The sequence below is a fragment of the Caloenas nicobarica genome, chromosome 5 (genome assembly GCF_036013445.1).
Source record: "Caloenas nicobarica isolate bCalNic1 chromosome 5, bCalNic1.hap1, whole genome shotgun sequence".
Classification (NCBI taxonomy): Eukaryota; Metazoa; Chordata; class Aves; order Columbiformes; family Columbidae; genus Caloenas; species Caloenas nicobarica.
In genome coordinates, this window is record NC_088249.1 from 16,589,370 (window position 1) to 16,614,226 (window position 24,857).

Genomic DNA, 24,857 nt, shown 5'->3' on the forward strand with positions numbered 1-24,857 from the left:
AGAGAGTGCCTCTCAAGGGTACTTCAAGCACAGCTAACCCAGCAAAGAGTGTCACAGCTCCTTAGTGCTTTCCTTACAGGTATCCATGTGAACAGTCTTGGCAGGCCCACGGGCTCTGCCAGCCATTTCAGGGGTTAAGAGCAGAGCACAGCCTGGAGAACGGCTGTTCCAAAGCACTTGCCAGATCCTTGTCTGATCCTCACTCTGCACCACCTTTTCAGTGCTCAGATAAACACCTTAAAGTCTGTGGAAATTCCATACCTGGTTTGCACTCTTTCTTCAGCCAGAGGCTGGGGAGAGCCAGGCTTTCTTCTCAGGACCAGGTGGCAACATGAGGTTTACCTGGAGTTTCAGATGTAGTCACGCAGGGTGTTTTCTTGCTCTCGCACAGCAGAGATGAGGGGTGCAAAACATGGCCTTTCTGAAATTTTGAGAACTGAGAGGACTCCCAAGGACACCCCGGGGGGAGTAGGGTGACATGTTCAATTGACGTGGTCCCTGCTGTAAGCAGTTGAACACTGCAGGATCATTGCTGGAGAAGTCACATTTTCACAGGTAATTCGGCACCCACTCGTACATGACAATGGTGGTACAAGATTTATGCTGCTTAGTGTGGTGATTCAAACTGTAAGGGCTTAGGGCTACAGGGTGACAAGACAAACTGAATATAGATATTTGCCAGTTGCTCTCAGAAGGCAAATTTCTCTGGTAAAACTCCGTGAAGTAAACAAAGGTTTGGGATATATAAAGACTCTCTCTGTGCCTCATGTATGAGGAAAGAACAATATGATTTGAAATTCTGGGTGTTCTCAGCAACGTTTTCCAGGTCATATAGATAATCTTGAGAATAGATGTATTTTATTAAGAACCACTTTTTTCCATTCACTTTGCAGAAAAGCTTATTTCTCTGGCTCTGAGACACATCACGAAACACTGTAGAGTTGAGGTTAATCCTATAGAAAAATGAAGTTTTCTGTGCATTTTAAAGGAAGCAATCCAGTACCCAGAACCACATTCTGCGTGAAAGCCTTCCAGGAAGAAAGGCTGCACTTTCCAAAGGTGAGTGATGAAAGGGACTAACCCACTCTGAAGTGGCAGAGGTCAATAGGGTGGACAATAAAAGGAAAAAAATATTTCTGCTTCTGAGAGCTGCAGTCTCACCTATTTGCCAGCCTGGTGGAAGGTCTTCTGATTCCCACTCTTCTGAGTGGGCTAGATTGCAGACTATCTGACTTTGAGGGTCCTACTCAAAGGTCGAAGTATGAGGTCCTTACTGCACTCATTTTTCCTCAAGCAGTGTCTCATTTACCACATTTACAAGTCTAAACTCTTGTTTATTAAGCTCTTTAAGAAGATCTTCAGGTAGCAAACACTGTCCAAGGGAAAAAAATACAATTTGTTCCAGTGTAGCCACTGAGACAAGGGCACTGGTATTGTGGGTACTGAGTTGGAGTAGCAGTTTTAAAACCAGTAAGCTTTTTGAGTTATGTTGAAGGTACTAAGCAGAGTAGGGTAAGACAATATTACCCTAGAACAGCACAGCTCTGATTACACACAGATTTTGCATTATGCCTCTTGGGAGTAAAATACAAGAAAAAAAAAAAAGCTAAAGTGAGGATTAACAAAGCTAATAAAACCTTGAACGCTTCTTTCCAACAGGGTTTCCCTAAAATCCTATACATTTAAAGCCTGAAGTAAAAAGGAAAATATTTGCATGGGGAGAGGGGAGGTAACTCTTCAGGATAAGAGTTTAAAAAGAAAATTAAAGAAACACCTGCTATGAGCAACTAGAATGTTTCCAAAACAACTTGTAAAACACACAGAAACCTGGCACTGTTACATCTTGAAAAAGCAGCTGCACAAGTGTCTTATGTTTTAAAAGTGTCTTATCTTTTAAAGGTGTTTTATATTTAAAAATAAACAGTGCGTCAAAGCGATGTGGAACTCAGATCAAACAAGCGGGACTTGGTGAGACTTTCTGCTTTCCTTGTGCATGCCTGCACTTAGAAGAGAAATTACAAACTTGCACAACAGGTTATAAAATGTGTGTTCATAGCATGTTTTACAATATCCCCCAAGCCCTTGGTTGCTGTTCTTGCCAAATGAGGACTCTGGACTCCTACTTCAAAGTAGTCTCCTGAGTGCGAACTCCTTGACACTAACTCAATTTTCAGTGTTAATAACAATGGGTATAGTGGAGAACTCATCCTTACCAAGCAGACTTAACCTTGGGAAGGTGTCTAGGTTAGACGTCCTTAGGGGACTAGAAATCATTCAGTCTCTTATCTCCGGTCAAACCACAAACAGCGGACCAGACAACAATAGTGTCTCCTGTGTCCTTATAACAGCCCACGCAGAGGTGGCCTTTGGCCTTGCACTGTCTGTGGAGGCAGATGAGATCCAGCAGAAAGATGAGATCCAGCACCAGTAAAATGGCACTCCTTGAGCTGGAGGCCAGGGCTGGGGAAGGCTGCCCAGTTATCCCATGCCATAGGGTGGACTTGCTCAATGGTGGGTTTTTCATGCCAAGAAGCTGCGTAGGTGAGGGTAGACTTTTCTCGCTAACGAGAAACATGCATAAACAGGGGAAATTAGCCCATGATGAACACTGGGTGATGCAGACAGATTGTTATCTGTGTCTGAGCGAGGCTAATCTGAAGATAACTAGGGTAGCTCTGCATCTTCAGAGCTGTTGCACAGACACAAGGCCAGTAGCAACAGAAACCACTTTAAGAGACAGCATCCCTCAGTCTGCTCTCCTTCACAGCAAGGTGTCTACCACCCGGAACAGGAGTCATTTACTATGGGAAAATAGGAGACTAGCCTGCATGCCCCGAGGCCTCCATATATGCAATTAAAATTTGAAGCTTAAAGTTAACTACATATTCAGATTTTCCAGCCTCCCCTGCTAAAAGTACACAAACTTTTATTATTCATCGACTGGCTAATCCTTGAAAAAAAGTAGTCTTGGACAAGTTCTGCTGCTGAAATGTATGATTGGGTTAATTGAGATGGAATTAGGGAAATCAGTCATTTTTGGCAAGAGAAGGGAAGAGGGATCTTCTGTCTCAAGGGCTTTCATAACTGTTGTTATTTTTTCCAGCACATTTCTGGTTTTTTTTTAGGCTAGTCAGGCCCAGAGCTGACAACAGTTTCTTACATTGCCTCAATCACACACTCCATCATGCAACAATAAAAGAAAATATTCCTTTGAAATAAACTGGAAAAAATGGCTTCCCTTACAGCACAGCAGTGGAGTTGCCTGTCAGGGTATACAGAAGGCACACCAAAAAATTCCAAATAGTAGTGTTGGTACCTTAATGCTGAACAAAGCCAAGTGCTCGGCAGGCAAAGGGCCTCCCTGCAACCCAGTAAATACAGTGCTGGCTGGCAGCTGGGCTTGTTCAGGGCTGGTGGTGCACAGCTGCCCAAGACCCTTCAGCAACCTGTGCCTCAGCTCTCAGTCTATAAAATGGGTGCAATACACTGACTTCCTTGGGAAAACTCCACTGGCCTTCCTGAGCCATATATTCTTACAAGCCACGTCCTCTGCAGGCTATGCAGCTGCCATGCATCTGTGTTGCATGGCAGAGTCCCAGTCAGCAGGGAGGGGAAGGGGCAGCTCCTCAGCACAATGCCAGCGATGTTCTGCCTCAAGAAGGTTGGCTGCCACAGGGCAATTTGGCTGATGGCTTGCACCGGCCTCCCACCCTTCCTGAGGGTGCTTGCCTCCTGCCTGTGGGCTCCTCTCCCTGTACCATGGGGCAGCTCTGCTGGGCTCCTACCCATTGGGCAGACTCCTTTCAAGTTTGCCCAGAGCATCTCGGAGGCTCATGTAGTCATCCAGCACTACAAGATGTGACCCTGTCCTTGACCACCTACTGCCCCTCTCCACCCTGTTCCCAGACCTCTGTCTTCAGTCTGCTACTCGCCTTTCCCAAAGTCACCAGCTGGCTCTCCACCTCCATGTTGCTTTCTCCTCCTTTCCAGATTTTATTTCATGGAACCCAGCACATGGTAGCACCTCTAAGGAAGTATTATCCCTCCACACAATCCTGTTTTCACATCCCCACGTCTGTGCTGCTCACTCCTTTCCAGCCATAACCTTAATGAAGGGAAGGAAGATGGGGACCAGAGGGACATGAGAACACAGACACATGTGGCCAGTGGATGAAGGACGGCAAGAGCACTTCTCATGACAGCAACGCCAGCACAAAGTTGCAGTCTGAACTCACCAAAAACCTGGCTCACTTGGTCAGACCTTTCTCCATCTATTTCATTTGTGCTCATGAGGCAACAGTACCCTCACTACTAGTTACTGGGACTACTGATGGTTTTACCTTCTATATATATATATGTTCAGTAAAATCATATTCTATAGTAAACCTGAAGTAGAAGATGCTTAATGACCTTTCTGGTGGGTGGACAAGTCTTCAGGGCAGTTCGTGAGGTGGTTGCCATGGCAGTCCCCTCTTTGTCTGCTTTATTGCTGAATACCAGTATGGGGTATAAAAAAAATCAGTATAAATAACTTGATCTTTTCACTCTGTAATGTCAGGTTTAGCCTCTCAGCTATTCAGAGGAAATCAGAGCTATAAATAGTCCTAGGCTGCTTTTCATGCCTCAGTTTAGAGTACAAATAATTCTTCCTTCTCGTGTTGGAAGCTGCAGGGTTTCCACTCAAGAAGGCCAATGGTTTTGGTTAAAGTGACCATTTAAAAAAGAACTATCGTACCATTATAGTGATAACAGAAGTAACCGAATGTACTTTCTGAGGGACCCTTCTGCCTGCCCTCTGATGAGCCAGAAGTTGTTTCCAGAGGTTTGCCTTGGGAAGGATGGGATGTACCTTTACCCCTTGGTTTGGCCTAGTCCCACCGAAAAGTCCCGTTAGCACCTGTGCAAAAGCAGTTCCAGGAGCACTGCAGGGCTGTTAACTGCAAGTGACAGAGTCTATCTCAGCCTGCAGCAAGCTTAGCTCTGCAATATGCCAAAGGGCATATAGTTGGACCTATAGGGCATTACTGGGCCTTTTCAAGCACACTGGGATACCTCCTATGAGTTAATTGCACTGGAAATGTGCACTAAATAGACTGAGCACATTCTCTTCTTTCCCCTGAACACAAGGTATCTACCAAAGAAAGGAAGTTTTGGGGGAGATCACAGATGAGGCACTAACCTAGGAAATATTGATGGTTTATTTATCCTTTTTCACAACAATCCCTCTGTAAATTTTAGCAGTATTTGTCCCAGAACCTGGGTCTTAGGGAATGGGAAATGCCTTTGCTGCTCTCCTGAGACATCCCTTCTGAGAACTGCTGCCTGCCCTGAGCTTGCTGACAGACTGACTCAGTCCCACTGGCTGGTTCCCTCTCAGGGGATCACTCAGGCTGGTGGGGACCACAGGAGGTCTCCAGCCCAGACTCTTGCTCAAAGCAGGGTCAGCCACAAAGTCAAACCTAGTTGCTCAAGGCTTCATCCAGCCCTGTGTTGAAAACATCCCATGAAAACGAGCAAGTGCTACCCAGATAATGGCTTCATCTTAGAAGTCAATGTCATGAACACTAGCACATACTTCAGTTCATTCACCTTAGCTATGAAGTGAAATCTCCCATGTTTCTGACTTCAGTCAGTACCACAGACTTTCACCTTTCCCATCTCCATTCCAGTTCAGAAGGGATCCGAAATAAATCCAGTTAAAATTAATTTTTAAAATGGGAGATTATATTCCTATAGGCTATTTTCCTATATCTTCTGTTTTCTGAGTCTTTAAGAAATTTTAAGGTTACATCTTTAGATTTTTTCTCTGCAATTGTGAGGGTTATTTCTCTTTCCGTGAAAAAAAAAAAAATCTGTCTGTGTTCACTCTACTTCCTGATTCCAGCAGGTAGGGTGTTAGCAAAAAGACTTGCAAAACTGAGGAAGCTATTGCAAGAGCTGTCAACATTTCCACAAAAATATTCATATTGAAAAAAAAAATCTGCACAACTGGCCACTCTCCTTAAAGGAGCTGAGTTGTGAGTAGGCTGCAGTGACTCAGTTATCCTCCCATTTTTCCCATGACCTTATTTCTGCAGTACTTCAATGCAGTTCATGTGGGAAAATACCACCTGACCATGCTGTGCCATATTAGCAATGAGGACTTTGGTCTCTGAATTTGTTAATCCAGCCTCAGCAACACACTTAAAAGAAATATTAACAAACAAAACTGAGAAATCTGCCATAGCGGACCATACCTGGCCATAACAGTCAGGGTGCCAGCAGAGCGCAATAGGCAAGTCCGTTATTTAGCATCTGAAGGTGTTTGAGCCAACAAAGAGTATCTACTGAGCTGTTCCCAGTCAATCTGCCTCTTCTTCCTTGCCTTGTGCTCACCTAGAGAGTGCCCTCACATAGCGCTCAGACCTGCTGACCCATGCAGGGGCACAGGCAGGAATTTGTGTCCCTGGCACCTGAGCTCTGCCATCACGCCAGGTGTGCTCACAGCTGCCACCTTGGGTTGGCTGGGCTGTGAAGACCAGGGCTTTCAGCAGCTTTCTTCAGAGCTAAGCCTGCAAAGATGAAACAAGTCCACCCCCAGGTTACTCTGATGCCTCGCTGTAAACATGCTGCTGCCCAATTACTGTTGTTTAATTGCCATCCGTTACTGCTACAGGACAGTCAGAATGACTGCACGTGCCCTTTGTATCCTGTGCAAATGCACATTATGCATATGCATTACTCTATAATAAAAAACTTTTTTTCCCCCGTATGTGCTTGGGAAGGAGCAATGGAAGTGTAGAAATGGCTGAAGTAAATTGGTAATATTGGACATAGTTGTGTTTGAGAGTTAAGCTTGCTTTCACAGCGTTAGACTGCACCTGTTTGGGGTTATCAAGGCAAGAAAGTAGATTGTGAATTGTTAGCCCTTAAATAATCTCTTCCCTTTTCGCGTTGATTTCACCCTTCCTAAAAATCCAGTGTGCAAAGAAACACCTTTGCTGGATTAAATTGCTGGTTTGACTCTCCAGCAAGGTCTGCCTTCCTGCTGCCTCTAGACCTGGCGTAACTCTTCTTTCTGTCTTCATGGACAGAGCTCAGTGGGTGGTGGATGTACAAAGTGGGGTCAGGTCCTCATGAACTTGCATGGCAAAGAGATTTCCTTTGCTAAAAGCAGCTAGAGAATTAACCAGGCAAGTAAACAGCTGCTGTGTGTTATACTTGAGTTGTAGCTTTCTCCTAAATCTCTGTTGTCTGTCTCAGGCATTACCTATCAGGCTCCAGCCTGCACTTCCTGGGCATAGTTTAACTTTAAGAAAGGCCAAATAAGGTGACCAGGGCAAGATGTTGGATTCCTTTATCAACATCCTTTTTGCTAACAGACTTGCAACTTTGCAGCAATATTCAGTTGTTGCTCTCAAACTGCTTTTAAATCCAGTAATTGCCTGTATCATTTCTGTCAAGTTATATTGTGGGTCCATCCCATATAACCTGAAGTATTGCTGCTGTCCATAAACCAGAAATTGAGTATAATCTACCATGTCCAATGGCACTGTGTCCTGTCTTTCAAAGATAGTATTAATAATGACCTGGACATTTTTGTATTACTCAGAGAAAGTTTATTTTTGCTTTCTTATTTGATTACGCTAAGGTTATTTCAAGACCTTCGTTATGCTCCAGCTCATTCCATGTTTGTTTCTGGAGAAGCCAGGAGGGTCAGAGCAGGCAGAGTTTTAATTTAAATCTCAGAATTTTCCTGTAATAAATGAAATAACCACACTACACACAAGGTTTCACTACAAACCCCTCCTTCAGCTGTGCCCTCATGGACTTTGAGAGTTCAGCTCAGCCTTGGCCCAGCACGTTGGAAGAGATGCTTCTGAACAGCTGCACTTGCTGGCAGATTGTCCCACACAGGTATGGTTTAGAGCAGGAACAAGGACAGCAACTCCACAAGGTAGGCTCATGTGAACAGCCTCAGGAGAATAAACCTCCAAGTGAGCAAAGCCAGGCACAGTGATGGGTTAGGCAGGAGCAGGACTCCAAGAGCAGGCAACCTGTAGCAGGATCAGGCCAGCCTCAAACTCCTTAGGCTGTGAGCCCGAGAAGATCAGTACTGACCTAACGGTCACAGTTATTTCTATTAAAATTCCTAATAATATGAATAATATGTTCTTCTTTATTCTGTGCAACTGCAGATACTTCTCCTGTCTAGTGTCATTTGGCATATTTGGAAAGGAATCACATCCTCTTTTTGTGGTACAGAAGAGTTTGGAAAACAATTACTACACGTCACACACCAAAGCATGCGTGCAAGGCTCCTGAGAAGTATGTGGTCAACTCCTGTGTTTCATGAAATCAAATTATTTTCAGCTATAATTCACAAGATTTCCTAGAAAAAAACCAAAGCATTCAACTCAGAAAAATGCTCTAGCACCATATACTATTACATGAGTTTACCCCTGTGGCATGTGTCTTCATAACACTTTGTGAAAGTAAAAGCTACTGTCACTGCCTGCACCAAGTGGTCTATCATACTCAAACACCTCTTTCAAGCTCTCAGTAACATATACTTCAAACTTGCACATTTACTTTAAACATGTGATTCTTTTATTTTTAATACTGTTGCAATGTCACTGATGTCAGCGGAATGATTTCTGACTATACACATAAAGGGGAAGGAGAATCGGGACCTGAGGTTACAACCAGTTTGCTGAGAAGAGCTGAGGGCAGGAGTCAGCTGAGGAAATGGTGCTCAGTTCTTGAGGTATGTGAGGCTAGGGCTCCATTTTGGAATGAAGCAGAACTGAAAGCGGATGAAGTAGTTGAGATTTTAGCAGAGCTTGAGAAATATCTCCCAACACTGCATGTCTAAATGGAAGAAATCTTGTAACAAGCCTCCTCTCTGGGAGATTTCCACTGTTCTGAGTAAGTAGTAAGGGATCCTTCAGGCTGAGAAGCAAAACCAGAGAGATGCAAGGCTTTGCAAGCTGCCGGGTTTCTCAACTTTCTGATGAACCACGTGGTGTCTGCTGTTGGGTCTCTACCATACCTGCTGCTGTGATCAGCAACCAAAGAAGAACCAGAATAAATTTTTTAAAATCCAGTCTCTTCATTCTCCTGTTCTGTGATCCTAAGGGCTACTTCATGGAACAGGTGAAAATTCCCCACAAAAAAAAAAATGGAAAGAGGTTTCATTTCTTGACTCTCTTACCTAGTGGGTTCTTTGGGGATTTCCATTTTAAAAAAATCACAATTAAATCTGGTCTTCCCCTCAGAAAACTATACTTCCCTAAATATTTCATCAAACGTCAACAAAGCAGATCTGATATGGGGAAAAGAATGAGAAAAACCATGATCCACCATTGTTTGGCAGTGCAATGCTAGGAAGCTTCCATTTTTTTTATTTCATGGAATGGCCATCTATATATGGACCTCAGGTGCTGGGCAGCAACTTCCATACTGTCATTACAATACTGGGGAAAACCTTTTCAGATGCTATCTGAAAAGTAGGACAGTTTAAGAATGGCTTTTCACAAAGAGCTGAGCAGTAAAACTTATTGTTTAGAGCTTCATATGGTAAAAGTAAGAGATGGACATCACTGCAGAGACAGCACAGAGACATTGTGTCACCTCTAGGGATAGTGCATCCTTCTTTCTGTCACTTATGAAGCTGAGATTGCACTGAGGCCTCATGAGAAGGACAAGAAGCAACTGTCAAGGTGCTCCAAAATAGTAAGCTGGGATGGGTTACAACCTGAATTTTAACTGGAAGGGAAGAACTCTGTAAAATCTGAACCATACATGTCAAGGCAAATTCAGCTTTCAGTTTATGTCTGAATGCATCAGGTCTGTGGAGTCTAAGGAGCTGAACTGAGGTAATAGGCAGAAGAACTTGTTCCCATTTCTTCAAACTCTTTAGGAGGAGTCATCTCTGAGAAAGGGATGAACAGCTCTCCGTGGGGCAGATTACACAGGTCATTGCTTATGTGTCGACTCAGAAAGGAAACACTGGGGGCAGGCCAGCAAAACCAAAGCTGCTTGTCCCCAGAACAGCTGGAAAGGGGAATTACAGCTGCTCCTTTTGAAGGATGCTGGAAGGGCATCAGCTCTGCTCCACTTCAAGCAGACTCAAAGAGCAGGAGGATTCACCTCCCTGTTTGCGATGTCCAGTGGCAAGCTGGAGCCTCCTTTCAGCAAGCACAGAGGAACTAAAGAGGAACTTTCTGAAGTTAAGGGCTAGATGCCTGGAGAAACCTGGCCAGTCTACAGTGGTCCTCAGGCCGTGCAGCTGGCATGTTATGCATGCTCTCAGGAGGTGTAACACCCAGCTTCCAACAGACTTGCACTCCACAGCCAGACAACACCTCTGGTCTGCAGTTACTCACCGCAGGCGCTCAGATGTCTCCCACCCTGACACGTACAGAATACCAGGGCAGGCTGAAGGGCACCTCATTAAGCTAAGGCAATCCAGCCATACCAGGGTACTTAGCAAGGAATCTCAGATTCTAGTCTTAATTCTTTAAAGCATTTGGGCAACAAATAATTTTATTTCCTAAAAAGTTTAGAAAGCTGTTGGAGTAAAGCAAAGACAATAAATCAAAGCTAATATATTAGGTTACTCAAGACGCAGAAGATTCGCCATCTCCTCTGGTTTTACTAACAGGAATTAATTTGATTTCCTCTAAACTGAAAAGCCAGGCTACTTACCCTAAATGAGAAAGGAAGCAAAAGCATGACTGTTTCTTTGTCCAGTGTGTTCCTGTCAAAAAGCTGTGGGATGGAGAACTGAGAGGTTTTCCACAGCTCAGCACTGACAGAACTCAAGCTAAAAATAATGTGAACATCCACCAGCCTCATGGCCACAGGGATTGCTGCACATGTGATGGCAGTTCTCCTGCTTTTTGAATGAAATCTGATTTTTAATTACCCTCTTCCACTTACTTTGCAGCTTGTATGAAAATGGTGGAAACTGATTTAATGCTTGTTCCTGTCAGAAAGTTTTGTCTCTGAACACACTTTTTGTGTTAAGTTAATGATAAATTAGAAATAGCAAGTAAGTAAGCTTGAAAAATATGGCACAGAAGTCTTTCTAGCTAGTCTAACTCACAGTGAAATTTTCAAACTACATTTTACTTTGCCTGTCCCCAAAGAAATCAGATTTTATGGCACACGACACAAGTCAAGAAGTAACAATTCTAGAAATGCCATTTTTAAGACGGCAGGATTCAATTTTTAAATTTTTATCCAAAGGAAAACTTGAACAATCAAAAAATCAATTCCCCACCATGCAAAAGCTAAGCCCTAGCGCAACTTCAACTAACTAAATAAACAAAAAAGTTTCTCCATCCTGCAGCTAGCCCTTGCCCTTATATTCTTAATCTGGACACCTCAAGTTGTGGCAAAAGTTTTGCTACTCCTGCCCTTGTGCAGGAGCACTGAATCTGTGTGGCACTTCCATAATTGCATGCCCCAAGGTGCAGGCAGGTGAGAGAGAAAGCTTTCCTTGGGGTACCGGCAGCCAGGCAGGCAGCTGTGCTCTCTGCAGGAGCAACGCTGTGACAGTCTGTGGTCTGTGCTGGAGATCAGAGCAGATTGGGAGATTCGCTTGTCCCTCTGGCTTTAAAGTCTGTTTATGATGCAGGGGTAAGCGAAGAAACATATGAGAAGGAAAAAATTCATTTGAGCAACTGTCAAGGGGGAAGAAATAAGCTGCAACGTTGATCAGCGGAAACACAAGTGTTTTAGCAGAGTGCAGAACATGGACAGCTGGCTTTGGGGCAGAGCTCAGTGACAGAGGGTTTGGATGTGTTCATATAAATAAATAGTGTGAAGTTATTTTGATGAACTCTTTCAAGTGTGTGTTTCTATGACTATCCTAAAATTTTTGTGTTTACAAATATTTACTGGAAAGTGGAAATCCTGTGCCTTACACATCCATTTACAGCAAAGGTTGCATCAGACATGACTGACTGTGAACTAGGTCTGGTTTTGCTTGCTCACAGCAGACTTGGCTGTAAGATCGGGAACAGCACCAATGTCACCAGCCCCAAGACCCAGCTGCATCCCAGAAGCAGCGAGGTGTTGAGAACAGTCAAACAGTTCAGGAGTAACCAGTTGTTCAGTATGACTGTATGAGGTGCATGGAAAGGGGATGCAGCAGATGTCAGATGTCTGGCAGACCTCAAGTTCAGTGGCAGAAATGGAGACAGAGTCAGTAGGTCAGTCTGTCAGCACCTTGCGCTTTGCTCAGGACTTCCACCTAGTGAAAGACAGATCCTCTTGCTTGATCAAAGTGCTGGCCTGCTCATCTGAGGGTGCTTTGTTTTCCTGTTGTAAGTCTCTAAATTATAACACAAGGTGCAGTACCACAGGGGAGCTGGGGTAAAGCAGCTGTAGGAAATATTAGCTGAACTACACTGTAAAGGCAACATCTGCTGCCGGTCACAAGAGGAACCTGCTCATTGCAAGTGAGATTATATAAATACTGGTGATCACAAGAGGATTCAGTACAATAACCAGAGCAAGACCAAAAAATGTAAAGAACTTACTTGATTTTTCTTCTTTAATGTTGTACTCCAGCACACCGTGACCCTCATTCTGTACTGGCAGGCGAACTGCAAGGACCATGTTGTTCATGTTACCCTCTTTCCTAACCAAGAATATCTGAAAAAGGAGAAAGGAAACAAGAACTTAACTACACAATGTGAGCTTCTGAACTTCATTTTAGGTCATTGGCAATGAAGTCTTTATCGGTACAAACCACCTTTAAATGTTCTTATTTTAGCTTTATTCCACTTGGTTGAACTTTACCTGACAAAAATAATGAATAAAGGGACATTTCATCTAGGTGAAATTCAGACCTGCAAAGGAACCAGCAAGGTTTCTATGCATCCCTGATGTCCCACTTAAGCCTAAGGCAAACTATCTCACTAAGTGAAAAGTATAAAGCTGCATTCACAATTTTTCAAGTGATGCTCCTCACATAAGTGCCCTAAATCACGGACAATTCACCATAGAATGTCCCAGTCTGGGTCTAAAGCAAGGGAGTCACTTGTACATTGAGAGGGAAAGGATTCAAGTGTCCATGAGTGGAACATAAGGCCAAAGGTTCTGGTGGCCACAGTGTCTCATTGACAGAGTTTTTTTTCATGGGACCAGAAGATCATTCAGGCTGGCAGGGACCCCAGGAAGGCTCTCGTCCAACCCCCTGGGTGAAACCATGAGGCCAGACCATGTTGCTCAGGGCTTTGTCCAGACAGGTCTGGAGAAACTCCAAGGATGGAGACTGTACAACCTCTCCAGACAACCTATCCCACCTCCTAATGTTCTCAAAGGGAGAAAGTGTTTCCCTGTACCCAGTCTGAACCCCTCTGGTTTCAATGTATGGTCACCTCTTGTCCTCCCACAATGCAAGGCTGAGCAGAGCCTGGTTCCATCTTCTCCATGACGTTCTTGTGCAGTCCCACTGAAGTTGTATCTCCCCCTGGTTGAACAAACCCTGGTCCCACAGCCTCTCCTCAATAGGCCTGTGCCCAGTTCCCTCTGCGCCAACCCTGCAGGGCCTTTCCTGCAGAGCCCAGAACACCGCTGGGGGCTCTGCCTTCCCAGGGCCAGCACTTTGCATTTGTCTTGTTGAATTTTGGAAGGTGCCTGCTAGCCCTGTCCCCCCAGCTTGTTTAAGATCCCTCTGGATGGCAACACTGACATCAAGTGTATTGACTGGTCTCAAAATCACAGAGCAGAGTGGTTGGAAGGAACATCTGGAGACCACCTACTATAAACCCTGTGCTCAAAGACAGACCAACAGCAGCAAGTCACTCAGGATTGTGTCTTCTTGGGTTTTTGTTATCTCCAAGGACGGAGGCTCTACAGCCTCTTGGGCAGCCCATTCCAATGTTTGATCATCCTGACAGTAAAAAAGCTTTTCTTAAAGTTTAAACAGAATTTCTGGTGTTTCAATTTATGCCCACTGCACCTCATCTTTTCACTGGATACCATTGAGAATGGTAAGAGGAAAAAAAAGGAAATAGAGGAAAGAAAAAAGCAAACAGAAAGAAATAAGAAACAAGAAAAAATATAAAAGATAAAAGGAAGAAGAAAAAAAAATAAAAGAACTCTTTTGTATTGTGTGAGGTCCTAAGTATGTTTCTAATTAAAGCTCATTGTCAAGGATATTTTTAGCTTGTACCTTGAACACGCAGATACAAAGCCAAAGTAATCATCTTTATGTGTTCTTCGATAGTAGGTTTTGGCAGCAGAGAGTCAAGGTATTTTTATAAAAACTGAATTAAAAAATTGGGCTAATTCTGGAGTCTGGATATTAATATTAGAAAGAAGTGTGAGCTGATAAAATGATTAATCAATTAAAATGCAGTGGAAATCTATAAAGAAAACATTAATTTCTTGGACAGAGGAATTTTTAAAAAACCTTGTCTTGAAGCCAGGACCTTTCTTTGCATGAGTCCCACTCATAAGTGCATCTGCTGTCACTTTGAAACACCCATGCTAAACATGCAGCTTTGGGGTGGCTGCACAATCTTGCATAGTGCCATCATCTTGAACTCTGCCATACATAAGAGATTGAGGCCCACAGATTCAGTTCCACCAGGAGTGCAGAGAAAATCCAAATAAATGCATGGCAAACAGGTGCATGCCTGAAACAAGACTGAAATGCAGCGCAGCCCTACGTCCTACATCACAGAAACTACCTGCAAGTAGGAAAAAGGCATAGAGATCCTCCCTTCACCAGGTCCTACCACCCATATGGCAGCATGGTTCTTCTAACCCACCTTGAGAAACTACGGTGACCCTGGATCACAGATGGCACTATCTCACATCACTTCATCTGAAATTAAATTTAAGCAACGAGAGAAGTGAAACATGGAAATGAATCACTTCTGTTTTCCTGATTGGCATGACAGGTTGCTATGGCTCCAAAGGCTAAAATTGGACCATGGCTGTTCAGATAAGAGGGAGGCGGGTTTTCTGAGCTGTACCTAACCCTACTGCTTGGGTCAGGACTGGTACACAAACCAGTCTCTTCCATTTTCACTGGTGGTGGGAAAGAAGCGGTGCTGATTCAGCTTCAGGTGGGCTCAGAGTGGGCAGGAGAGCCTGCTTTTGCCATGGGACACTTCTGACGCATCAGCCCTTCTCCCGCCTGCTTCAAGCTGGAGCTGAAGGCCATGCCCAAGGACTGTGAGTAGGAGTAACATAGGCAAGACTTATGCCTAAAGCTGCTCAGGAGTGGGAAACAGCCCTGCCTGCAGGGAATGGCTAATAACTGAGGCGGCTTGGGAACACACACGACTTCATCAGACAGTCACTCAGGTCTCCTGGTACAGTCAGTGCAGAAAACCAAAGAGGATAATCTGCCCAACTTATTTGAGAAGTCTGGTTCGGGTCCAGGTTGGTCAGGTGAGTCCCACTGGAGGTTGTCACTTGGCTCTGCAGCTTTTAGCCCTGGGATAGAGTGACTCCACTAAGGGACTGGTCCAAACCTCCTCAGAGCAGGACTCACTGAATTCCCCTTGTGCTCTGGCATCAGCTCAGGTCATTTGCACCCGCTCTTCTCAGATCCGACCAGGACACCTACTCCCTGCCATGCCTCATCTCTGAGACTCTAGGAATGGGGAGCTCCCTTTCCTACAGAGCAAGCTCTCTTGAGCTTTGCACAAGTCTGCCATTTTCTAACACTCAGTATACAGGGACCAGATACCAGAAGTTCCCAGAATTTAAGGGCGTTTTCTTCAGGCATTTTTTTTTTAATTGCTACAGATTAGATAGTGAACATACCTATGAGTATGGTGGTGAATGGGAAGGCATCTCCATGAATCTACATGATAAGTAAATAAAACCAGAGACAAGATTTCTTGCTTCCCCCAAGCCATTATATCTGTCTTGTGCTGTTATGAGTGGCTAAAGCATCAAAAGGTAATGGAAACAGAAAGCATAGTTTGCTAAATATTTTTGCTTCCACATGTAAAGAAGCCCTGCTCTCCTAAGCAGCTCCACCAAGGACAGGAAATGTGGTTGTCTGAACCAAAACCGCTTTGGACTTACCCCTGCAGTTTCTTTGCCAAGGATCGCCCCAGCCCTTTCCTGGTTCATGTTCAGCTGAAGCCAGACGGGACAGGTCTTGATGAGTTTATCGAGGATGCTGATCCCTGGAAGGGGGAGGCAGTTTTGCAGGGCAGTGGCCTCACAGAGATGTGTCTCTTTTCCCTCTTCACTGGTATCTCTGGTTGGGCTGAAACACAGCAAAGGAGTCCCTCGTAAGCAGAAGTACAAATGGAAAACTAGAGGGGAGTAATGACTGTAAATGCAAACACACAGACATGCACCGAGGCACTTACACACCAGGAGAGTTCCTCGAGGAGCATCAGACCACGGACGCCTGGCTACGACAGAGGCAAACTGGGTGCACAGGCCTCAACAGACAGATAAGGCCCATCCTAAGAACCATGGCCTCACGCTGATGCTGCACAGCTGGGTTTCAGACCACAGGCTTGCATGGTGCTTTGTGCTCAGGTCTGTTGGTTTCAGCTCTCTCTACGCTGCATAAGCACCAGTACCCAGGGACAGAGGTCGGGGATGCACAGAGGCAGCCAGCACTGCAGAGTGTGCCTGTCCCCTGGAGCCCGTCCTCCAGCTGAAGGGCCAGAGCAACGTTTCGTGGCTTCAAACGGAGTGATGTGGCAGAGGAAAGGGGCTGCAGACCCTGCCAGCAGCCAGGAATATGCACACACCGCACCACAGTGTCCGTCCGAGGTGTGCAGGGGCCAGGCAGCCTGCAGCTCACCTGCGCCCATGCCGCTGCCAGCACTTCTCCCACCAGGCAGGAGCTGTGGTGGGCACCGGTGTGGGATCTCACCCCACGCTCAGGGCTGCTTGGAGGCAGCCTGGCAGCAGTGGCCAGAGGCACCGTCAGCTGCTCTCACTTTTTGGCAGCCACCCTCTGCACCCAGCTTAAGTACTCTGCAAAAAGGCAGACCGGGACATCTCACTGTTTAAAAATAACATGGAGCGCTCCCTGTCTCCACACTGACAAGTCTGCGCTGGTGCTGGTGGCTGCAGAGGTGGATGCTCCTCCAGCCCTGCTCATGGGGAAGGGGAAATCCTCCCCCTCCATTGTCACTCATGGAGCGCAGGAGGAGGATGTGTTAGGACACATTCAGCAGCAAGTTATCCACTACAGAAGAGGTACCTTTGCTGATTCCCAAAGGCTGATCTGCAGCAGGAGAATAATCCAGGGTGCAGCCCTGCGATCAGCCCTAGGTTGCTCAGCATGACACAAGTTCTGCAGGACAAGACCCAAAGGGTGCAGACATAGCAAACCCTTTCCCTGCACTGAGGGAGGGGAATGGGATGGAGCACAGGAAATGTAGAGAAACACCAGAGAGACCTTCAGGCAGGAGGAAATGAAGACTCGATTTCCCTCTTTTTTTCCTGCCACGTTTGTCATTTTTACCAGTTCTAAAGACATAATTGGAACCTCCAAAAAGATGCATGGGAGATGCTGAGTGACAAGAGCATGGCCATCCCATGGCATCACATTAGCAATGCCCTGTTGCACCTTATGTCTCAGAGCTTATTCTCAGCTGTAAGAGATGTAAGAATACTGGAATTATGCTGCTGAGTATATTAAAGATCTGGGACATGCTCTCCTTTAGATTCCTGTTCTGGCCAGAGAAAGAAAGAACTAATTCTATTTATTTTTAGTCCCTGTAGTCTAATGGCAGACTGGTATTAAATGCTGGTTTCTAGCCATGGAGCTGATTCAACAAAGTATTTATACATGTGCTTAGCAGTGTGGTCAGTGGAAATACTTATGCTGAAAGGTCTGGTCATAAGAGCTCTACTGGATAAGGCTATAGCCTTGTGGATACAGGCTTGTCATTCATTTGACTAATTGATTTTAGAAGCAAAGAAAATGTAGGAGAACAAAGACAAAATACATTTTTCTGCACCAGTTTTGCTGCTTAGATGTCACAGCTGAAAAGAGGAGGACTCTCACTTTTGACTTAGTCTTATTTCATGTCTTTTTCTTTTTCTTTTTCCTTTTATTTTTAAAGATACAGATCTCAAATAGTACACTTCAAATAAGGTCAGACTTAAACTACTAGAAGAGAGTCCCTTCAAAGGCCCAACCTAACACAGCATGCATACCCCAAAAATGAGTTTTTATAAAAATAGCCTTTCGAATCCCCAAACCAACAGTGAGATTTTATTTTTAGTAGTTTTTTGATTTTGCAACCCTATAGAGAGAGCTTCCTTAGAAAATACATGTTCCTCTGCAGTCCCACTTGCTGATTCAGGGTATTAGTCCACAAAATCTTGATTTTAACCGATCAATTTTTGACATCATAGCCAAGACAGTAAGAATGAGAGAACTGTGCTTAAAAAAATCAAATAGAAATAAATGTAACACTCTCTCTTCACTTGTGATAAAAGCCCAGCTTGCCATACAGGTGAAGAAATTTTTTCAGATGCAACAGTATATGATTTTAATCAGTATCTGAACATATAGAGTAAAACAGTGATTAATCTCTCAGTTTCTTTAGAGCAGAAACTGAAAGAAATGCCTCATAACCATGTGAAAGGAAGACGTGTTGAGTGGTGACATTCATACTCAGTAATGGGAAAGAAGTAATGAGATGAAGGAAAAGTAAGGTGATTTATAATGAAATGTTCTGTAACACTGTTATCAAAAGCTACTCCCCAAATTAGTCCACAATCATGAGCTTGATCTTACCAATGATGTGTGAAACCTAGACCAAAAGGAGACCAATGCTGATAATGTCTTGCTGCGGCACCAGAAGGTGACACGCGTTCTAAGAGCTCCAGCAATGCTGAACTTTGTTACCCATTAGTTATGTAAGGTGAAAAGAAAAGGGCCAGCAAAGCACTGATGCTTAGGAATCCCATTGTCTGGAGGGAAATGAGGGACATCAGCAAAGACAAGGAAGTAATAGAAAGCAGCTTGGACCTGGTGAGCACCAGGCATGGAGTGACATGGGCACAGTGTTCCCCATGGGGCATCTCAGGCTTGACGCAAGCAGAGACACCCAGCCCTCTGCTCCCACCGACAGGCACCTTGCCTGGACAGAGCCCTGCTCAGAGCAGCAGTGCAGGTTTGGTGACAGGAACAACAGACAGGTGAAGAAAAGGAACAGAACTGACCTTCCAATGTGTGTGGCTGCATGTAGAGCCCATCATCTAAGTTCTGGAGAATGGATGAAAACCAGAAAATCATTCCAAACTTAGACATACAAGATAAAAAGGAGCCTGAAAATATTTGTCTCAACGGAAACATCTCACAATTTGAGAGTGTGGGGTCTTTCGGTGCAGATAATGAAGGGCTGTGGATGAGGCTTTTTGGCAGAACAGGAACCCCGCCTTTTGGTGGCCCTCAGCAATGAGAGCCTTGGTGTGGGGTATCCTCCCCTCAGCAGCCACCCCAGCCCAGAAGGAACTAATCAGGCTATTGTACCCGTACAGAGGGAGGAAAGGGCAGCTCAGCGAAAGGGGAGGCTTTGACAAAAAGCCAAGAAGAGTCATTAATGGGATCATATTAAAACAGGGAAATGTTAGGCTAGACGCTTACTGGTGGCATGTCATAACAGATGATGGATAAGTTCCCAAAAGAAGGGGAAAAGGATTGCATTGCTCAGATCTCTTAAAATGCCATGTTTAGAGCAGTAGCAAACACTTTCTTGAGTCAAATCCTGTGCTGGCTAAGAAATGGGAGTGAATGACCTAACACACCTTTTCCAGCTATAATGCCGTGACCCATGACACATCAGTTGACGCAGTTATGGCACTGATGCTTGACTTCTTTCCTGGGCACAGCTGTCACAAAGATCCAGATGCTGGGCTGTGAGAGTGCTTAATCCAGCAATTTAATCTGGCTCCACAGTAGCTCTGTAGCCGCACAGAGAGGAGGGAGCCCAAGGCAGCTCCTGGGCTCTTGCTGTGCTCCCAGTTGAAGGGATTTGCAGGGTCACTGCGGTAAGCAGCCAGCCTTTGCTATTTTGCTCACTCAGAATTCGTGCATCAGATGATTTCTAAGCTCATAGTCTTCAGAAACAACAAACAACTCTCTCTCCTTTCTCCCACAGTCCTGCAAAACTCTGTGACTGATACAGGCAGGTGTTCATTTTTGTCAGGTGTGATGCAAAGCTGAAAATCTGGCCCTACATCTGCCCGCTTTTAATTTTTTTATTGAGTTCTTACTGCAAAGTACTTTTAAATCCTACAGCCGCTTTGCTAAATTGAACTCAGTCGGGATACAGGAAGCTGTGTGTTGCATACTGACTTGCAACACAGGTTAATTAATTGCACAGTGATTATATTCGCATGTCTGCCCCAGTTTGGCAGAAGGTATCAGGTTGCTTGTTGGAGGTAATAATAATGGCAACGCTGATTTGAATTATTGCACGGTGACTCTACACTGAAGTAATGGCACCACTGTGACTCATTGCTTTAGAAATGAAGAGTCACACTTGGCAGCTGAATATGCCCAGAAATCATCAGAACCGCAAGGGGATATAATCCACTGAATTTCATGCAGGTGCAGGCCTAGGCAAACCTTTGCATGGGACTTCAGAAATTTTGCCACAAACTTGCTGACACTGCGGGCTTCCTGGCTGCACTACATAGGCCTGGTCAATCTGAATTTGCCTGAGGCAGCTGAGACACACAGGAATTGTGTGTTCATCTAACAGCAGGGACTGTCAGATGAATTCTTCACTCCTGCACATTTGTAGCTTCTGCCCGTCACCAGACCAGATCTGAGAAGATGCATCAGGTGATATTAAATCTGAATCTTAAGTCAGAAAGCAAATGCTCTGTCGTGCACTGGTAAGTAAAGACCAAGGGCCTTAGCTTTGTTTAAATAGACCAGGTATAAGAATTAAGAACTAGGTTTTTATTATGTTTTATTCCTTCTATTTCTGCCCCTGAATATTAGAAGACATCAAGAGAAAACAAGAACAAGGTTTTGCTGTGCTGTCCTCAATTAAAGGGGTACTCTGGTATATTTATGTTTATAACAGAGCAGGCATCACAGGTCTTAAAATATGTGCCAGCTGGCTTGCCACTGAGGGAGAAAGATGGACAAGTGACCATAAACTCCATGCTCCAGGTGAAAAGCAACTTTTTGCACCAAAGCCAGCTGGTACCTGAAGGGATGCTATTCAGGACAAGCCAGCTTGTGTCTGAAGCTCACATGCAGAAACCCTTCAAGCACAGCAACACAGTTTACAAGGAACACATGAAGCAGGAGGAAAAGATAGAAGCTCCTGAAGCTGACATACCAGTCCTGGTGGAAGCAGATGGACAATGCTGGTAATTTCTGTGGTTAAAAGAGTGAGCTGAGAAAAAAGGGCTCCATGGAGATGGGTCAGTTGATGGTGCTGAGATTAAAAGACTGACAGAAAACTCATAGCCCTATTTTACATCCCATTTCACAACTAGCCCGGTTGGACTTGGTTGCAGGGCTCCATGCCACTAGTGATAGTGATTCTTTGATTCATGCTGAGAAGAGCATGAAGGTCTGAACCCAGCACACTGGAGAAGGACTCATCAGACTTACATGAGTAGCAGCAAAAGAAGTGAAATGAGGTTTCATCAGTTAGACCATGCTGCATACATAGCTACCTGTGCTTTCCTCGGTTTGATATCACTTCTGATTAGATGGACTCATTAAAAATCTTCGTCCAGACACATAGGAATTAATGTACTCTTACTTTCAGTTCACTAGGAGGGAAGTTATGTGGTGCCCCAGCTAGAGGACATCAAGCTTCATTTTGCTTCCATCTTAGATGTGGTCATTTCTTGATGCCTTCTCGTTATTCTCATAAACCAGCCCACCTTTGCTTACTTGATCAGTTGAGATCAAACTAATCCAAGATGGAGGAGAAGGATTCATTTACTTTCTGGACCTGGCCTGGGTCACCTTGCTGGATTCTCATTTATTTCTTCCAATAGGTGGTGAAACTGAGGCACTGCACTCAACCTAGCTACAAGGAGAGCTCTGTAAACTTCTTGAGTCATTGAGTCATCATAAACAGAGTATGAGGAAGATGGGTAGGCAGCAAAGTGACACATGAAAAGCCCATAGCTGTAGCACAACAGCTGATTTTTTGTACCAAATGTCAACACTGCCTCGCAGAAAATTCAGGCTTTAATCTTTTTCATAATAGAGCCAAGAGATCTGACAAAAAACAATGAAACAAACAGCAAAAATCACAACGAAAAATCCAAAAATCAGAAAGAGAAGAAAATTCTTGAGGTCTTCAGAGATCACACCCAGCTGATTGCCGCGCTTTAGTCGCAATAAAAAACAACTTTCTTGTTGTCCAATAGGTGAAAAGGGAAAAGGCATAGGGTGTTAAGCGAGCCATGGGAGCTTCCTGCAGTGTAAGGCTTTCAAATGTGCAGAAAAACTGTATAATGGAAGTGACAGGACAGGCTCAGTTTGTCCCATGACGCAGGCTTGCCAGTTCTGTAGTCCTTCCTACCTTGCAGAATGCTTGTGTTACTGGTCCACCTTGGTGACAAACATAGCTCAGGAAGCTGTGCTTCTCAAACTGTGGTCTGCGGACAACCTGTGGTTGGCAGAGCACTTCCTCTTGCTCACTGCTCTCCTTGTTCCCACTCTACTTTTGTGTCCACCCTTCATCTGTTTGATCTTTGATCTACACTTGATGCTCTGCATGTCCAGGCCTTCCCGTTCAGCCTGGAAAGCACCATGCTTAATAGCCAAGGTGGCAGCTGTTCCAGCTGCCAACAGGTAAGGCAAACCAAGGGTCTTCTGACACCTCATAGCTCAGCAAACCTCTTTGTTCCCCACCTACTCCACTTTCTGTTACAGGTAGCCTCAGTTTCAGCAGTGAAGTTTTGCACCCTGCAATTGAAGACTCACTTAGGTGAGCTTTTCTGTAACCTGCCAGGGATTTCCAAACTGCCTACTGCTGTGAAGGCTGGCAGGGGCTGCCACACACTGACTGCAGGCACCCACCTCTCCCCAGCTGGACCCTGCCTGCACACATTCACATGTTTGCCACCTATAAGTGGAATAAGTCATCACCTGGCCTGGGAGCTCCACTAATGAGCACAGAGGGATCAGGTGTGGACAGCCCATCTGCCTCTAGATCACTCACCTGCTCACTGAGCCCTCATCTCCCCAGTCACAGAAACCAACAGAGGAGATCACAAAAATGAGCAAGTGCTATTACACTCCTTGGTGGGAAGGGTGTAAGGGCCACTTCTGCAGGTGGAAGAATGCTAATTCATGTGTCAATCTATTAAGTAGTAAGTGGCCACTGACAATTTTCTGCTCATGTATGATACTGATTGTTAAGCTGTGGTGCCCTGGCTGCTGCCGTTAACAGGTTTAAAGCTAACAAATATATTTTTCCTCATACTGCCATCATGCAGTCAAAGGACTTGACCTCAGCTTACCTGGATTTTGAACTGACCAGAATCTTGTCCCCATTCAAAGGTCAGGAGTCAGGTCAGCTCTGAAGACGACTTGCTGGATGAGAGCTACTGATGTTGGGAGAGACATGTAACCACTGTCACTCATCAGAGTGCAGACCTAGTGATAAAGACTAATGATCGTTCTCTTACGACTTGAGCTGCAGGGCCAAGTTGCTCAGGAGTGGAGAAGGAGGGGGTGCTTGCAGCGCTTCCCGTAAACCACCCAACCGCAGCAGCTGCGCTACCTGCTTGGGTTTCTGCTCTGGTCGCTCAGAGAGAGCTCCCGTTGCATAGGTGCCCACCTCAGGTGTTAGGGATCAGCTCTCAGCTCCTCTAGAAGAGCTGCTCTTCCTCCTAAATTAGCCAAGCTAAGTGCCTGCAGGGAAGCAGCAGCAATACACCTGCCAAAGCCTCTTGTTTGACCCTCTCAAGAATCTTTCAGCGCAGGAATGGTCTCAAGGAGCAGAGACATGCAACTAAATGTTAATTAAGTTGCTAGCTTCACTGTGTTTCCTATGTTTATTAGCTCTGTTCTCCCATTTACATACACAAAGGTATGTATATTATAAAGAATTGCATATGCATTAAAAACCCAAACAGAACACAAGATAATTCACATTACCTCTAGTACCCAGGTCAGCTCTACTGAAAACCAGTCTCACACTCACAGCCATGACTTGGGCAGAAACAAGATAAAAAAACAAACATAAAAAATTCCCTGAAAGAAGAGGCCTTCTTTCAAAGCCCTTTTTTTCTTCAGTTTCCTTTAGAAGTTAATTAATGCAGAAGTTAATGCAGATGGCGATTGCAGCCTGTGGACCCACAGTGGATGGGGGCTACTATATCCTATTGGTGTAACATGGCTTGCCTTCACCTCGTAAATAACACTGCTATCTTTATATAACCTTGTACATGTATATTTCACGTTCAACAATTCGTCTCAACACATCTTATCAACTGCCTTTCTCTTTTTACTCAGTCAAAACATACTTTTGCAAGTCAAAACCACTTTGCAAGTTTTATTAGCCTACTCCCTTGCTAAAAACAGACAGTTGCTGTGTTGAAGATAAGCCCTTCTCCCGTGTGTTCATAATCAGAGCTTTTCAGGTCATTTGTCCTTTGCTTGTTTCAAACCCAAATTATTCTCTTAGGAATTTTAGCATATCAGCAAAACTAAAGGTTTTTTTGTGTGTGCAGGCAATGAAGGATATTTTATACTTCTGCGCGGCCCTTTCACTGCAAAGAAGAGAGTGTCTGAAACGTGGACCTAGCCAGGCTTCATTTCTGGCAAGGTCAGAGGAGCCAAAGAAAGCACATTTTCCTTAACAAAAAGCTGCGAAAGTGTTTGCTAGATAATTCTACTTCAACTTCTCTGGAAAGGCTTGTGAGGC

General features: G+C 44.7%; 1 protein-coding gene across 1 annotated transcript in view; it reads right to left on the bottom strand.

Annotated features, from left to right (window-relative positions):
• The window catches only part of RIN3 (Ras and Rab interactor 3), a 69,828-nt gene that overhangs the window by 33,177 nt on the left and 11,794 nt on the right, over positions 1-24,857 (bottom strand). Inside the window, exons 2-3 of the mRNA XM_065636032.1 lie at positions 16,045-16,231; positions 12,531-12,645 (exon numbers count right to left, since the gene is read on the bottom strand). Of these exons, the coding sequence (XP_065492104.1) occupies positions 12,531-12,645; positions 16,045-16,231 (302 nt within the window). The remainder of the gene's footprint in view (positions 1-12,530; positions 12,646-16,044; positions 16,232-24,857) is intronic.